Here is an 18,099-nt window from a genome sequence, read left to right as displayed (position 1 = left end):
GAAAACTAGGAGATGTGATTCTGTTGAACTAACTGGCAAAGCACTGATAGGTCACTTAGCTTGCTCTTCTCCACCCACTTAGTACTGAAGGTACCAATGCAGCTTGCACTTTGAGAGTGCCCTGGAAGATGATGGTGCAACATAATTCAATGAGTTCAAATCTCTGGCTACTTTCCTTGTCTGGCAAGCCCCAGTGAGATTACAGCGTATACCTCTAAATGGAAACAGCCAGGAGTCCCATCCGTCATAATTCTGCCACATGTCAGCTTTGCCCATGGAAGCTGAGTCTTTGTTTTCCTGATATCATCAGCTCTTTGCTTCTGGATATGAAGAATGTGGCCCTCCAAGACTTTATTGATAGCAGAGGACTGGAGCCCTGGTAATGTCTTTGCATAGGTTCTGCTGGCAGTAGAGATGTTGGAGATATGTCTCATTATGCCTTTGAGAGGAGAAATCACCTAGTGTGCCTGTTTCCCTGCAGCCATGAGGAGTGGAACCAGATGCAGAGCCAGGAGGATGAGGTGGCCATCACTGAGCAGGATTTGGAACTTATTAAAGAAAGAGAAACGGCAATTCGGCAGCTGGAGGTGAGAGCCAGGTCATGTTTTTTGTTTGACTCAGTGTGTCTGCAGGTATCTGAACTCCTTAGTTCACTTTAATTCTCTTAGTGATTATGAAAAGGCATAAAATGTGTCATTGTGTGATTTGTATTTTTTCTGTCTCAGTGTAATCATGGTGGGTTTGAACTACCGGTTTTTTTTTTTCTTGGATGGAATTTCGCTCTTGTTGCCCAGGCTGGAGTGCAATGGTGCGATCTTGGCTCACTGCAACCTCTGCCTCCTGGGTTCGAGCGATTCTCCTGCCTCAGACTCTCGAGTAGCTGGGATTACAGGCATGTGCCACCACGCCCAGCTAATTTTGTATTTTTAGTAGAGACGGGGTTTCTCCATGTTGGTCAGGCTGGTCTTGAACTCACGACCTCAGGTGATCCACCCTCATCGGCCTCCCAAAGTGCTGGGATTACAGGCATGAGTCACCGCTCCTGGCATGAACTACTGTTATAATGGCATTGGCCTTGGTGCCCAGGAGTACTCAAATCCTTTCCTCAATCACCACATCTTATACGGATCACCACATCTTATTTCTCCTGGAGAAATGTACATGGAGAACAGAACAAGGCAGACAGATATTTTATTGCTCATTAGAACTTTGACCTCAAATCTCAATGCCAACCTCCGGGTTAGGCAGGACTCCATGGAGAGCCCCTTTGCTTAGTCTGAAGAGCCCAGAATAAAGGCAGGCCAAAAGTCTTGCTCCATTTTTGTATATCCTAAAGTCTAATCCCAAGTTGTACATCTTATCCCTTCAGTGAGTCAGAGAAATAGGAACAGTTTTTGAGGTGGAGGTTGAGGGAGAAGTCTGTAGGCCTTTCTTACCTAACTGAGCTTTCAACTTTAATTTTGCACAGTGACTAATAAAATATCCCTTTTTTTTTTTTTTTTTTTTCCCGAGACTAAGTCTTGCTCTGTCGCCCAGGCAGGAGTGCAATGACACTATCTCAGCTTACTGCAGCCTCCCTCTCCCGGGTTCAAGTGATTCTCCTGCCTCAGCCTCCTGAATAGCCGAGACTACAAGTACGCACCACCACACCCAGCTAATTTTTGTATTTTTAGTACAGACAGGGTTTTGCCATTTTGGCCAGGCTGGTCTTGAACTTCTGACCTCAAGTGATCTGCCTGCTTCAGCCTCCCAAAGTGCTGGGATTACAGGCATGAACCACTGTGCCCAGCTAAAATGTCCTTAAACCTGAGTTTTCTCCAGTTTAGTTTTCTCCGAAGGTAGAAGGCTGCCATTGCTGGGATCGGGGGAGGAGAAAAGGAGAGAGGGAAATTTTGAGCTCTTCCTTGGCCTCCATCTGTAGCAGTGGTTCTGAACTGTGAGTGCACATGAGGATCACCTGGAGAAGATTTTTTTTTAATGCCCCAGCTCTCATCCACCACTAATTACTTGATGGGATAATGTGAAATTCCTGTTTATTATATGTTAAAAATGGGCAAATATCCATTATTTTATATGGTTCAAACTAATAAATCATAATTTCTGGGCGTGAGGCCCTGGGCATGGGTATTTTTTTAAAAAGTTCCCCCAGGTGATTATAATATGCAGCCAGGGTTGAGACCCACTGCCCTAACGGCCATCAATGTCTGTTTTTATCTATTTATTATTTATTTTTTGAGTCAGAGTCTTACTCTGTCGCCCAGGCAGGAGTGCAGTGGCGTGTTCTTGGCTCACTGCAACCTCTACCTCCTGGGTTCAAGCAATTCTCCTGCCTCAGCCTCCTGAGTAGCAAGGATTATAGGTGCCTGCCACCACTCCTGGCTAATTTTTGTATTTTTAGTAGAGACGAGGTTTTGCCATTTTGGCCAGGCTGGTCTTGTCTGTTTTTAGATGGGATAGTTTATCCTTAAGTTATGATTATTTTATTGCCTTCAAAAATGTCATATCTTTACTCTTTTTCACCTACTGCTACTACTAATTGAATTAATTGTCTAACATTAGAAATATGGCTAAGTGCAATGGCTCATGCCTGTAATCCCGGCAAGTTGGAGGCTGAGGCAGGATGATTGCTTGAGCCCAGGAATTCAAGACAGCCTGGGCAGTGTAGCAAGACCTTACCTCTACAAAAAATAAAAAATTAACCGGGTGCTGTAACATGTACCTGTGGTCCCAGCTACTCAGAAGCCTGAGGCAGAAGGATCACTTGAGCCCAGGAGATCAAGGCTGCAGTGAGCCATGATCGTGCCACTGCAATCCAGCCTGGGCAACAGAGCAAGACTCTGTCTCAAATAATAATAATAATCCTTCCTTCAAAGAAAAATTACTAGCCGGGCGCGGTGGCTCATGCCTGTAATCCCAGCACTTTGGGAGGCTGAGGCGAGTGGCTCACCTGAGGTCGGGAGTTCAAGACCAGCCTGACCAACATGGTGAAACCCCGTGTCTACTAAAAACACAAAAAATTAGCCGGGTGTGGTGGTGCATGCCTATAATCCCAGCTACTGGGGAGGCTGAGGCAGGAGAAATGCTTGAACCTGGGAGGCGGAGGTTGCAGTGAGCAATTGCACTCCAGCCTGGCAACAGAGCGAGACTCTGTCTCAAAAAAAAAAAAAAAAATACAGTTGGCCCTCGATATATTTAGGTTTCACATCCTCAGACTCAAGCAACCGTGGATTGAAAATATTTAAAAAAAAACTAAAAAATAATACAACAATAAAAAATAATACAAATGTAAAAACCAATACAGTGTAACAGTATTTTATATAACACATTGTATTAGTTCAGTACATTACTAATACAATGTAAGTGCTATGTAAAATAGTAATGTAGTATAAAATAGTAATGTAACATTATATAAGTAAGATAGAGATGATTTAGAATATAGGAGAGAATGGGCACAAGTTATATGCAAATACTATGCCATTTTATATCAGTGACTTAGACGGAGGGAGTCCTGGAACCAATCCCCCACGGATACCAAGGGACGAAGGTACTGTTATAGCAAAGTGGAGTGAGACATATGGAGCTAAGGAAAGAAATGTAATGGATGCCAGGGTATAATGGATCATTTCATATTCAACAGAGGAGAGTCCAAATTCCTTAGCCTAGGTTCAATTTTCATATCTAGTAATTTCCAAACTCTGACATACACATTCTATGTTATGGCAAAGCTAGGTTATTTGCTCTTTAACTGAGTTGCCTTTCTGTTTATATGACCTCTCCTTTGCTTTAAGGCACAACTCATGTCTTACCTCTTCTGCAGAGTCTTCCTTTCCTCCACACCTTTCTATACCATTAATTCAGTCATTTCCTATATAGTACTCTTCCTTCTTATTTATTTTATTGTGCACTTATTCCCCACGTCCACCCCAGTTAGCTGTATTCACAGCAACTAGCAGACTACCCCAACTATGGTAGACTCTTAGCAAGTAATTGAAATGCTGACAAGACTTGCTTTAGCAGATAGTCCACTATAGTAGACTCTTAGCAAGTGATTGAAATGCTTGCCAGGTTATGATTCCAATAACCCTTCAAACCTGGAAGGGAATTGCCCTCAAATTTCCATAGGGTCATGCCCCATATGAGCACCCCTTTAATAAGACAGGTTTCCATTGTCTTTCTTCTGCCTGATCATGAGTCAGAAAGACTCAAATATAGGCCAGACATGGTGGTTCACACCTGTAATCCCAGCACTTTGGGAGGCCGAGGCAGGCGGATCAGTTGAGGTCAGGAGTTCGAGACCAGCCTGGCCAATGTGGTGAAACTCTGTCTCTACTAAAAATACAAAAATTAGGGCCGGGCACAGTACAAGCTCACGCCTGTAATCCCAGCACTTTGGGAGGCCAAAGTGGGTGGATCACCTGAGGTCAGGAGTTCGAGACCAGCCTGACCAACATGGTGAAACCCCATCTCTACTAAATATAAAGAATTAGCCAGGCATGGTGGTACATCCTGTAATCCCAGGTACCTGGGAGGCTGAGGCAGGAGAATTGCTTGAACCCAGGAGGCAGAAGTTGCAGTGAGCTGAGATTGCACCATTGCACTCCAGCCTAGCAACAAGAGCGAAACTCCACCTCAGAAAAAAAAAAATAGCCGGGTGTGGTGGTGCACGACTGTAATCCCATCTACTGGGGAGGATGAAGCAGGAGAATCACTCAAACCCAGGGGATGGAGGTTGCAGGGAGTTGAGATTGTGCCACTGCACTCCAGCCTGGATGACAGAGCAAGACTCTGTCTCAAAAAAACCAGTAATAAATAAAAATAAATAAAAAGAAAGAAGGGAGGGAGGCTGGGCGCGGTGGATCATGCCTGTAATCCCAGCATTTTGGGAGGCCGAGGCAGGCGGATCAGGAAGGAAGGGAGGGAGGGAGGGATAGAGAGAGAAGGGAGGGAGGGAGGGAGGCCAGGCACAGTGACTCACGCCTGTAATCCCAGCACTTTGGGAGGCCAAGGTGGTGGATCACGATGTCAGGAGTTCAAGACCAGCCTGGCCAACATGGTGAAACCCCGTCTCTACTAAAAATACAAAAATTATCCGGGCGTGGTGGCACGGGCCTGTAATCCCAGCTACTCAGGAGGCTGAGGCAGGTGAATTGCTTGAATCCGGGAGGTGGAGGTTGCAGTGAGATGAGATTGTGCCACTGCACTCCAGCCTGGGTGACAGAGCAAGACTCTGTCTCAAAAAAAAAAGAAAGAGAGAGGAGAAAGAAGGAAGGAAAGAGGAGAAAGAAGGAAGGAAAGAGAGAGGAGAAAGAAGGAAGGGAGGGAGGGAAGGAAAGGGAAGGGAAGGGAGAGGGAGAGAAGGAAGGAAAGAGAGGGAGGGAGGAAGGAAGGAAGGAAAGAAGGAAGGAAAGAAAAGGAAGAAAAAAGAAAGGGAGGGAGAGAAGGAGGGAGGGAGGGAGAAAGACCCAAATATAGGGGATTTTGCCAGTGTTAAATTCTTCCACTGCTGTTAGGAAAACAAGCTGCAGTTCAGCCCACTGAGCTGATTTGTGTTTACCTTCTTTGATCAGAGCAGTAAATAGGTTGTAGTCCATTCACTTTGGAACTGCTATCCACAGACCATCAGCTTTTTGTCAGTCAGTTGGGAGTTACCATAGGGCATTGTCCAGTGATGACAGAATCCAGCAACTCCTCACACAGTTCCAGAGTCAATCCCAGGGGAAAAGAGGCTCCTTACTTGTAGCTCCTCCTTGCATTCCTCAGATAGCATGATCTTGTATAAACATTTAAATTCTGTAGTCCAAAGTCCCAGTGGTTGTCATCGGGAGGAACTCAACAGGCTTTTGTCACAAGGCCTAGCAGTCTCCACATAGGGCTATCACACCAAGAATTTGTCTATATCAGCACTCCAGCCTTCTGCTGTACTGTTTGGACTTGGGCGCTCTTACTGGTTCTCGTGTAGCATGTCCCATTAATGTTGCTTGAAGGGTGAGTTTATGTGCCTTCTGTTTTACAATATTGGGTAGGCAGCAATAGATTATTTTCTGTTTATGCATGGAGAAAGCATGCTTTATAGAGCCTTAAAAACACACGTGTTAATAGCTAAAACTTTAGGTACGTGAGGGAAACAAATCTTCTAACATGTTGCTTAATGTTAGTTAATTGTTTTTTGTCTTCCTTAGGCTGACATTTTGGATGTCAATCAGATATTTAAAGATTTGGCCATGATGATCCATGACCAGGGTGATCTGATTGGTATGTATTATTGATACCTTTAACCTCAAGGTGAGTTGATAGTATTTGGCATGCATCTGTAATCCCAGCTACTCAGAAGGCTGAGGCTGAAGCACCATCTAGGAGTTTGAAGCCAACCTGGGCAACATAATGAGAATTTGTCTCTTAAAAAAGAAAGAAAGAAAGAAAAAGGAGTTAGGCTAGGCGTGGTGGCTCAGGCCTGTAATCCCAGCACTTTGGGAAGCCCAAGCGGGCAGATCATGAGGTCAGGAGATGGAGACCATCCTGGCTAACATGGTGAAACCCGTCTCTACTAAAAATACAAAAAATTAGCTAGGCCTGGTGGCACGCACCTGTAGTCCCAGCTACTCGGGAGGCTGAGGCAGGAGAATCCCTTGAACCCAGGAGGTGGAGGTTGCAGTGAGCCGAGATTGTGCCACTGTATTCCAGCCTGGGTGACAGAATGAGACTTCGTCTCAATTAAAAAAAAAAAAAAATGGAGTTAGTCATATCAGCTATAGAGTTAAAGTATGTTTAGGAATGCCATTTTAAAAATTACCAAATTTATTTTTCATAGCAATTTTCTTATGTTATCAAATGTAGAAGTTAAATGAGGCCTCATGAATACTCAGTCCCATTGACTTCTTTGTACATCTTTGTTTAGAGAAATAGCTCTCAGCTTCCCAGCTTTTATCTCAACAAACTTGCAAAATTATGGGGTTAGTAACCCTTTTTTTTTTTTTGAGATGGAGTTTTGCTGTTGTTGCCCAGGCTGGAGTGCGATGGTGCGATCTTGGCTCACCACAACCTCCGCCTCCTGGGTTCAAACAATTCTGCTGCCTCAGCCTCCTGAGTAGCTGGGATTACAAGCATGTGCCACCACGCCCGCTAATTTTGTAGTTTTAGTAGAGACGGGGTTTCTCCATGTTGGTCAGGCTGGTCTTGAACTCTCGACCTCAGGTGATCTGCCCGCCTTGGCCTCCCAGGTGGTGGGATTACAGGCGTGAGCCACCACGCCTGGCCAGTAACTCTTTTTTTAAAGCTTTCTATGTGGAAATAATTTCAAGTTTATTAAAAGTTGCAAAAATAGGCTGGGCATGGTTGCTCACGCCTGTAATCCCAGCACTTTGGGAGGCTGAGGTGGGAGGATCACTTGAAGCCAGGAGTTCAAGACTAGCCTAGGCAACATAGTAAGACCCTGTCTTTACCAAAAAATTAGCCAGGCATAGTAACATGCACCTGTAGTCCTAGCTACTCAGGAGGCTGAGGTGGGAAGATCACTTGAGCCCAGGAGTTGGAGGCTACAGTGAACTATTATTGTACCACTGCACTCCAGTCTAGGTGACAGAGTGAGATCCCGTCTCTTAAAAAAAAAAAAAAAAAAAAAAAGTAGCAAAAATAAAAATATTACAAGGACCTTCTTTATACCCTTTACCCAGATTTACCTCTTGTTAACATTCTACCCCATTTGCTTTATTATGTATTCTTTCTCTCTTTCTCTATGTGTATCTACATAATTTTTTATGAATCATTTATGGGTAAGTTAAATACTTCATAGCCCTCAAAAATTCATTGTTTTTTCTCCAAAGAATAGGGCTAGTCTCTTACCAAGGTAGTAACTCGATTTCATGGCTGGATAGTTTGGATAGTGGTAGTGAAACCAGGACGTGTAACATCAGAAATCTGTTCAATTTGCAGTCTTAAAACATCTGAGTGTGTTAAAACATCCTCTGTCCTTCCTTTTGCAGATAGCATAGAAGCCAATGTGGAAAGCTCAGAGGTGCACGTCGAAAGAGCCACTGAACAGTTACAGCGAGCTGCTTACTATCAGGTAAAAGCGGGTACCAAAGAAAGTCACTCTGTGTTGCAGACTTTTTAGGCCATCAGAGTACATTGACATATTGAGAACAGCTACAGCCTTTGCTTAGGTTTAAGCTAAAAGAAAGTAGTCATAATTGCAGTCCCAGTTCCATTTTTATTATTTTCCTTTGCAGATAGATCTACAAAAAATAGTCACACCTTGAATAAACTTATCAGAAGGCTAGTAACTGCAAAGCTAACCCTATACACTAATGTGATACCTAAATCTGCTATGAGGCTGTTTTATATCCTGAACAGCTGAATGTATTTCAATTAGGATAGTAAGAAGTATAGTTAAAGTAGAAGACTTCATAGATACTTTATGTTGAGTGTTGCCATAGAGGATGGACATAGAATCAACTTCGACTGCTATTTATATATGAATAAATAAGGATAATCATTCTGGAACTGTTCCTGTAAAGTGAAATCCTTCTACATGTTAGTTGAAACTCTGGTTTTTTTACTTATCCAAGTCTTTATCTCAGTGTACAAATAATGTGAATGAAGTCTTTCTCACTTCCCTTCAATTTGGTGTTGCATGGCTTTTTAGAAATAAATAGCATTTCATGTCCTTCGCCCACTTTTTGATGGGGTTGTTTGTTTTTTTCTTGTAAATTTGTTTGAGTTCATTGTAGATTCTGGATATTAGCCCTTTGTCAGATGAGCAGGTTGCGAAAATTTTCTCCCATTTTGTAGGTTGCCTGTTCACTCTGATGGTAGTTTCTTTTGCTGTGCAGAAGCTCTTTAGTTTAATTAGATCCCATTTGTCAGTTTTGGCTTTTGTTGCCATTGCTTTTGGTGTTTCAGACATGAAGTCCTTGCCCATGCCTATGTCCTGAATGGTAATCAGTGTGGCGATTCCTCAGGGATCTAGAACTAGAAATACCATTTGACCCAGCCATCCCATTACTGGGTATATACCCAAAGGACTATAAATCGTGCTGCTATAAAGACACATGCACACGTATGTTTATTGCGGCATTATTCACAATAGCAAAGACTTGGAACCAACCCAAATGTCCAACAGTGATAGACTGGATTAAGAAAATGTGGCACATATACACCATGGAATACTATGCAGCCATAAAAAACGATGAGTTCATGTCCTTTGTAGGGACATGGATGAAATTGGAAATCATCATTCTCAGTAAACTATTGCAAGAACAAAAAACCAAACACCGCATATTCTCACTCATAGGTGGGAATTGAACAATGAGAACACATGGACACAGGAAGGGGAACATCACACTCTGGGGACTGTTGTGTGGTGGGGGGAGGGATAGCATTGGGAGATATACCTAATGCTAGATGACGAGTTAGTGGGTGCAGCGCACCAGCATGGCACATGTATACATATGTAACTAACCTGCACATTGTGCACATGTACCCTAAAACTTAAAGTATAATTAAAAAAAAAAAAGAAAGAAAGAAATAGCATTTCAGTTGTTTTCCGTGTTCCTGGGATAGCTGTATTTTACCTGGGAGTGCTCGTAAAGAAATTCGTATTTAATAATAGTGTTTCCTTTAAAAACTAGGTGATTAATTTCGTGTCCAACAGTAAAGGAATAATTAAGTAAATTATATACATCCACTCATTGTTGCATATGGGAATTAAGAGATGTTTCTGAAGAGTTTAAACAGAAAAATGTTTATACTAAACATTAAGTGAGGAAAAACATCAAACATCATACAATGTGATCCCAGTTATGTCAAATAATATACATAGATAACAAATCAGAAAGAAATACAAAAATGTTGACGGTATTATCTATGGGTGATTTTTTTTTCTCCCTCCGCTTGCTGTATTTTTTTTTACAATGAACATAACAGTTTTATACGTATTATAAAATGTTATTAAAATACACATGCACAAATAACTTATTTTATTGCAAATAATGCCTGGCAGCACAGGTATAGCTCCTTTGCAAAATTGTATGTGGGGACTTGGAATTAAAACTTTGAAACCTATACTACTCGGCTGGGTGCGGTGGCCCACGCCTGTAATCCCAGCCCTTTGGGAAGCCGAGGCAGGTAGATCACTTGAGGTCAGGAGTTCGAGATCAGCCTGGCCAACACTGGTGAAACCCCGTCTCTACTAAAAATACAAAAACTAGCTGGGCATAGTGGCACACGCCTGTAATTCCAGCTGCTCAGGAGGCTGAGACATTAGAATCACTTGAACCTGGAAGGTGGAGGTTTCAGTTAGCCAAGATCGCACCACGGCACTCCAGCCTGGGTGACGGAGTGAGACTCTCTGTCTCAAGAAAAAAAAAAACACCAAACAAACAAAAAACACTTGCACTACTACCTAGTGCTGCCGACTTAAGATTTCTGGGAAAGTCTCTGCATAATTTTGCATGGATAGAGTTAATCTTTAATTACAAGGAGGCAGATTTATGAAGCATTCTTAGAGTCTTACACATACAAATTTTACTTGTTTCATGAGTGTCTTGTTTACATATTTCTTTCCTCAGAAAAAATCTCGCAAGAAGATGTGTATCCTGGTGCTTGTCCTGTCAGTGATTATTCTAATCTTGGGACTTATTATCTGGCTAGTTTATAAAACGAAGTGATTGCCTCCGATCGTTCTCCCGCTGAGCTGTTTTCAAGGGCAAGTGCTTGTTGAAGTCTTGCCAGAACAAACTGATCACAAGAAGACAGCATATACCAGAACATCCTGTAATCATTTAGTTAGAAACTAACTACTAACTAGTCTTTGGAATTCGTGACCGATGGAGACAGTATTTATCAATTTATTGATTCTATTGATTTCTCAAATTAGGAATTAACTTATGTGGATTTTGCTTCCTCTTGTATTCTGATTGCCCTTCATCCCAAGTGTTTACTGAAAATTCCATTCTAGATATTCTTGTTTTGACAAATGACACTACAGTCTCGTAATATTGTCTTTTATGTATATACAAAATTTACCTTTTCACTAGCATCTGAGATAGAGTTACTTTCTGGTACCCAGTATATTGGAGTCTGTCAGAAACTCTATAATAGGCCACCAGTTTTTATTATTTAACATTTTTATTTGAATTTCTAAGAAGCCTATTCTCTATCTATTTTGAAAGATTTTGGCACTATATTTAATTGGAAGGTAAAATATTGTACATGTGATCCAGAGTAAATGAGAAGTCTCTATCTGAGCTGGTCAGTTACTGGAGTACATGTTACTAATCTGGGTTTAAAGTTTACTTCATTATCTGCTAGTGTCATCCACAGCAGTTCATCCTCATCCACACTAAGCCATCCTGTTAGCTTTTAAAGGAAGTTAATTTAATTAACATTAATATACTCTATGGGCTCCCTCTCCCACCTGTCTGCATAGAAAGGCAGAATTAGACATAGCATGCTTTGGAAAAGCAAATAGGAATTGTTGGGAATGATTTAATCTTGTTGTTGTTGTTGTTCACTTGTGGTTCTACATTCCTGGTGAATGATGAATGTTGCTGTCAAAGGGCTGCCCCCTACCTTATAAGGGTTGCTGGGCATTTGAAGGCAGGAAGATTTTTAAAGATAGATTGAGGTTGGTTTAAAATTATTCCTGTGAACCAACAATAAAGCAAAGAAGAGGTTCATTTTTGTAAATAACACTGGTTTCAAATAGTGATGTTAGACTTAACCTAATTTATAAACAAGAGATTAATATCTCCATGCATAGTTTTAGACAAAAAAAGATGTTTCAATAAAATTACTGTCTTGTAATATAAATGTTGTCCACTTCCCTTTTCCACAGGCCTAGAACAGTTAAAGGGAACATAATTTGTTTAGGCTCCCACATAAATGTGAATCTGGCCAACAACTTTGTTTCATCCTTTAGTGAATTAGAGGATTTGGCTACCCTGAGTATATTTATATTCATTTCTTCTGTTCTCCTTCTGTTATTATACTTAATCTTCTAAACTAAACTAATGTGAACAGTAGGGAAACAAGGGCCCAAATGCATAAGTTTCTTTGCACTATTGTACTTACTTAATACAAATAAATGTTTTTTAAAGCTTTTGTAGTATGTTTTTATGAGTTAACATCCTAATGTGGTAGGTATAGGTAATGTGCTGTCATGAGAAAAATTGAGACTTCCAAGAAAACTGGACACCAGGTGAGGGTTGGTTTGGAGACGGAATAGGTGTAGCTGCCTTTCCTTGAAAAACAGTGTGTAGAGATGGCTGAGTGCAATGGCTCACACTTGTAATCCCAACACTTTGGAAGGCTGAGGCGGGAGGATCAGTATATCGGTATGTCTGAGCCCAAGAGTTCAAGATCAGCCTGGGCAGTATAGCAAGACCCCATCTCCATTTTTTTTTAATGATTTTTTAATTTAAAAAAAGAACAACAGGATAGAGCTGTTGGGGTGGCACAGTGGCCCAAAGAGCAGCTTCAGAGATAATTCCTTGGTTCTATGATCCCTATTTAACTCCAAATTACAGTCGGACTCGGATACATCATTTGTAACATTGTAGGAAAGAAAAAAGTCTTGGTTGTGAAAAACGATTTGCATTTGGGTAAAATAAAGTGACCATGCTTTTGTTCTGTAATACTGTGTGACCTGTGGTTGTTGTAATGGTGATCATGGAGAGCAAATATGAACTTGGCCTGGATTTTAAATGGCCTAGAATTTGTGGTAGTTGCCAAAGAGGTTCTCCTAGGTGGTCTTAATAAACCTATTCACAGAATTCTCCTTATCTGTGCCTTGATTATCATTGAGAGCATCACAATCTAGGACAGCAGTTTTTAACATGGCTTCACATTAGAAACTAAAAAAATACAGTGCCCACTTTGGCAGCACGTATATAAAATGGGAACAATAGAGAGAAGATTAGCATGGCCCCTGCACCAGGATGACTTGCAAATTCATGAATTCTCTCTCTCTCTCTCTCTCTCTCTGTCTCTCTCTCTGTGTGTATGTATATATATACTTTTTTTTTTTTTTTTTTTTTTTTGGAGACAGGGTCTCACGCTGTCGCCCAGGCTGGAGTGCAGTGGCACAATCTCAGCTCACTGCAACCTCCACCTCCTGGGTTCAAGCAATTCTCATGCTTCAGCCTCCCAAGTATCTGGGATTACAGGTGCTCACCACGATGCCTGACTCATTTTTTAAAATATATTTTTAGTAGAGATGGGGTTTCACCATGTTAGCCAGGCTGGTCTGGAACTCCTGACCTCAAGTGATCCGCCCACCTCGGCTTCCCAAAGTGCTGCAATTACAGGCCTGAGCCACTGGCGCCTGGCCGAAGTGCTCTATATTTTAAAAAAAATATTCTCTGTGCTCCTCTTCTTGCTAAAAAATAAAAAATAAATACTGATACCTCAGTCCCACAACTCCAAGATTTTAATTTAGTCTGGAGTATAGCTTGGGCATAGGGATTTTTAAAGGCCCCAGGTAATTCTTACCTGTAACTGTGGTTGAGAAGCATTGGTTTGGATGTCAGAAACTAGACTGGGGTACAAAAGACCTTAGCTCTGCCGTTAACTTGCTGAGGGTATTTGAAAAAGTCACTTATGGCCGGGCGCGGTGGCTCATGCCTGTAATCCCAGCACTTTGGGAGGCTGAGGCGGGTGAATCACGAGGTCAGAAGTTAAAGACCAGTCTGGCCAACATGGTGAAACCCCATCTCTACTAAAAATACAAAAATTAGCCAGGCGTGGTGGCACACACCTGTAATCCCAGCTACTTGGGAGGCTGAGGCAAGAGAATTGCTTGAACCCAGGAGGTGGAGGTTGCAGTAAGCCAAGATCATGCCACTGCACTCTAAGTCTGGGCAACAGAGCAAGACTCTGTCTCAGGGGAAAAAAGAAAAAGTAACTTAACCTTTAGGCCCCAAGTTTTCTTGGTAGCTCTTTTCCAGCTACGAAATTTTTTGATTATAAGGACCCACGGCAGTTTAGTGTGAACATACAAATTGTATTTTTACCTCTATCTTCCTTTCATTTTCTCATCCCCTTTTCTTTTTTTTTTTTTTGTTTTTTGAGATGGAGTCTCGCTCTGTTGCCCAGGCTGGAGTGCAGTGGCGTGACTCGGCTCACTGCAAGCTCCACCTCCTGGGTTCACGCCATTCTCCTGCCTCAGCCTCCCGAGTAGCTGGGACTACAGGCGCCCGCCACCATGCCTAGCTAATTTTTTGTATTTTTAGTAGAGACAGGGTTTCACTGTGTTTGTTAGGATGGTCTTGATCTCCTGGCCTCGTAATCCACCTGCCTCGGCCTCCCAAAGTGCTGGGATTACAGGCGTGAGCCATCATCCCCTTTTCTACTTCCTTTATGAAATATCCTAGGAGTACTGGGTAGATCTAGCATTCTCTCTTCCAATGAGTTATTAATAAAACTATGGGCTGGGCGCAGTGGCTCACGGCTATAATCCCAGCACTTTGAGAGGCCGAGGCGGGTGGATCACTTGAGGCCAGGAGTTCAAGACCAGCCTGGACAACATGGTGAAACTCTGCCTCTACTAAAATTATAAAAATTAGCCAGGCATGGTGGCGCACGCCTGTTAATCTCAGCTACTCAGGAGGCTGAGGCATGAGCTTTGCTTGAACCCAGGAGATGGGGGGTTGCATTGAGCCAAGATAGCACCACTGCACTCCAGCCTGGGCAACAGAGGCTCTGTCTCAAAAAAAAAAAAAAAAAAAAAAGGAAAAATAAAAAACTATGATACTGTATAAGGTATAAGGTAAAGTAGAAATGTTACTGTGGCTACTTAATCTGGGAATGTTCCAGAATAAGAACTTGCTAGATGCTAGACAGATACTCCCAGGGGAGTGTGTGTGTGTGTGTTTTGCTAAGGGGTAGGGATGGGAGGGTTCACCCACCGCAGTGCAAAATATCAAAATGAAATTACTGTTCAGTCTACGCAAAGTAAAACATTCTGAGCCACCTCTATTAAGTTTTTTGTTTTTTTTTTTTGTTTTTTTTTTCTATTCAGAGACTGTCCTCGTCATGGGAACGTAGCTTTTGCTTTTGGTCACTAATTGCAGACCAGAGCCCACCTCAGATCTCAGTCCATCCTGTTCCCTAAGTCTGGGAATCACCTGCTGCTTCCCCGCTTTTCAAAGCATAGTTAGGGCCGGGCACAGTGACTCATGCCTGTAATCCCAGCACTTTGGGAGACTGAGGCGGGTGGATCACCTGAGGTCAGGAGTTCGAGACCAGCCTGGCCAACGTGGTGAAACCCTGTCTCTACTAACAATACAAAAACTAGGCCGGATATGGTGGTTCGTGCCTGTAATCCCAGCATAATCCTAGCACTTTGGGAGGCCGAGGCAGGTGGATCATCTGAGGTCAGGAGTTTGAGACCAGCCTGGCCAACATGATGAAACCCTGTCTCCACTAAAAATAGAAAAATTAGCTGGGCATGATAGCAGGCACCTGGAATCCGAGTTACTCGGGAGGCTGAGGCAGGAGAATCGCTTACACCTGAGAGGTGGAGGTTGCAGTGAGCCAAGTTTGTGTCATTGCACTCCAGCCTGGGCGACAAGAGCGAAACTCCATCTCAAAAAGAAAAAAATGATAAAATAATAAATAAGAATACAAAAATCAGTCAGGTGTGGTGGTGTGTGCCTGTAATCCCAGCTACTCGGGAGGCTGAGGCAGGAGAATCACTTGAACCTGGCGGGTGGAGGTTGCAGTAAGCTGAAATCACACCATTGCATTCCAGCCTGGGAGACAAAAGCAAGACTTTTTCTGGCAGGGCACAGTGGCTCACACCTGTAATCCCAGCACTTTGGGAAGCTGAGGCAGGCGGATCACCTGAAGTCGGGAGTTCGAGACCAGCCTCACCAACATGGTGCAACCCCGTGTATGGTGGCACATGCCTGTAATCCCAGCTACTTGGGAAGGTGAGACAGGAGAATTGCTTGGACCTGGGAGGTGGAGGCTGCAGTGAGCCGAAATCCTGCCACTGCACTCCAGCCTAGGTGACAGAGTAAGATTCGTCTCAAAACATAATAATTTAAAAACTTTTTAAAGTTTTCTGACCTCAATATGCTCCTAATGTCTTTAGATCTTATTCTAAGGAAATCTATCAAAGGCCAACATACTAATAATCTCTTTATTGAGATACCAAAATCCAAAGGCAGCTAGTACATCAGTCTATTTTAAAAGGTTAAGGACCTAGATTGCTGCCCTCTAGTTTGCTGGTCTATACTGACATCATTGGTGCCCAAACAAAGAGCATTTTGCTTTATGAGGGCCTAGGTAAGCATAAGGTGCCACGTGTGAATATCTACTGTGCTAGAAACAGAACATGGCCAAGGAGTAAAGAATTAGAAAGGTAAGATGTAGCTTTTAGATTTCCTGGGTCTATAGTCAGCAATAGAAGGATCACACAAGCTGAGAAGTTGAAATACAAAGTTGCCATAAGATGCTATCAGGTCACTGCTAACTGGAAATGGCTTCAACACCACGTTATGCCTAAAAGGAGCATAGAACCTCAAAGGCCCACACAATTTCTGTAGGTAAAAGTATCTTCTTCTTTTCTGTTAGACTCAAAAACTTTTGGGACTAATTCCTTCTAAAAAATTATGCCCTGTATTCAGAAGAGAGGGACATAGGATTATTTCTGTTTTCTTGAAACCAAGTTTAGAATTTGAATTTTTCCAATCAGCCTAGTCTTACTTTGGAATCACAAGGCTGAAAAGGAAGATATTAACAGGCCATTTGATAAGTGATCTGATTAGTCGCCATCCTTGCTGGATAAGTTTATCGTGCTTTAAAGGCCAGAGGAAAAGGTGTTTCTCCAGTCTACCTAAGAGTTGATAATCTTAAAATCCAAGTTAATGTTATATTGCAGTTACTTTTTTGATCTTCTCACTCCTTCTAAGTTATTATTGCAGTTAAATCTTGAGGGCTGGAGACTTCATCAAGGGCAAAAATCTTTTGAATAGGCTGATTTTCTACAGAACCAGTAGCATGGAAGCAAGAAAAGAACTACTTTCGTCATAGATTCCTCAACTTGCTGAGCAGTGCCTCTTTCTGGATGAACAGGAACTTCGCAATTGATTTATTTAAAAAAGGAAAAACTGGTCAGATAATCCTCCCAACGCGTCTACAAAAGTGAAAAAGGGGGCATCAGTTGCATGCTAATAATAAATATAATTATACCAACATCAAAGTGTAAGAGAGAATAGTGATTCATGAGCATGGCCTTCAGCATCATATAGGTTTAGGTTTTTGATCCCACTCACCACTTGTTCTAGGGTGAAGCTGGGCAACTCAATCTCTCTGAGCCTCTCCTCTGGAATTATAATAATACCTAACTCAAGAGTGTTGTCAGGATTAAGTGAGATGATCCATATAAAATACATACTTGCCCAGGTAACTGCTGAACAGACAATGCCATTAAAACCAGAGGCCCTGCTAATGGTCTCTTAAAGCCAGCTGGTGATCTAGGGCAAGCGAGCAATCCTTATGCTTCCTTGCACTATAACCAAAAGCAAAAAATCCTTTTTAAAAAAATTAACCGTTTGAGCCAAGCACAGTGATGATTTGGACCCCTGCTTTCTGACTGGACCTGCTCCTGGCTCCTGCTTGTCCAGAGTTTTCATAAACAGACTAGGTGACCCCTAATGCAGATTCCCTGATAATCTACAGGCCTAAACGTGAATTAGAAAAAAGTGAGTAGGGTGCCACTTTTTGGAGAAGGGCTGGATGAGGAGAAACAACAATCACTCCAATCTCCGAGTTTTGCCCTTTAGCTTCTCCGCTTTGAGGGCAAAAGGCTGACGGTCTTAACCTAAACTCTGGAGGAGGATGTAGTCCCCAGATTTTTTCTTTCTTTCCTTTTTTTTTTTTGAGGCGGAGTCTCACTCTGTTGCCCAGGCTGGAGTGCAATGGCGCGATCTCGGCTCACTGCAACCTCTGCCTCCTGGGTGCAAGCGATTCTCCTGCCTTAGCTTCCCAAGTAGCTGGGATTACAGGCATGTGCCACTACGCTCGACTAATTTTTGTATTTTTAGTAGAGACGGGGTTTCACCATGTTGGTCAGGCTGGTCTCAAACTACCGACCTC

General features: G+C 42.4%; 1 protein-coding gene and 1 non-coding gene across 2 annotated transcripts in view; both read left to right on the top strand.

Annotated features, from left to right (window-relative positions):
• The window catches only part of STX12 (syntaxin 12), a 51,065-nt gene extending 38,433 nt beyond the window's left edge, over window positions 1-12,632 (top strand). Inside the window, exons 6-9 of the mRNA XM_003828077.6 lie at window positions 482-587; window positions 6,180-6,252; window positions 7,980-8,062; window positions 10,566-12,632. Of these exons, the coding sequence (XP_003828125.1) occupies window positions 482-587; window positions 6,180-6,252; window positions 7,980-8,062; window positions 10,566-10,664 (361 nt within the window). The 3' untranslated portion in view covers window positions 10,665-12,632. The remainder of the gene's footprint in view (window positions 1-481; window positions 588-6,179; window positions 6,253-7,979; window positions 8,063-10,565) is intronic.
• A 232-nt stretch (window positions 12,633-12,864) lies between these two features.
• On the top strand, window positions 12,865-12,970 carry LOC112438335 (U6 spliceosomal RNA). Its single transcript, XR_003026782.1, has one exon. It is a non-coding gene; the product is annotated as a U6 spliceosomal RNA (small nuclear RNA).
• The last annotated feature ends 5,129 nt before the right edge of the window (window positions 12,971-18,099 follow it).

This window comes from Pan paniscus, chromosome 1 (genome assembly GCF_029289425.2).
Source record: "Pan paniscus chromosome 1, NHGRI_mPanPan1-v2.0_pri, whole genome shotgun sequence".
Lineage (NCBI taxonomy): Eukaryota > Metazoa > Chordata > Mammalia > Primates > Hominidae > Pan > Pan paniscus.
This window is presented reverse-complemented; position numbering and strand designations above follow the sequence as displayed.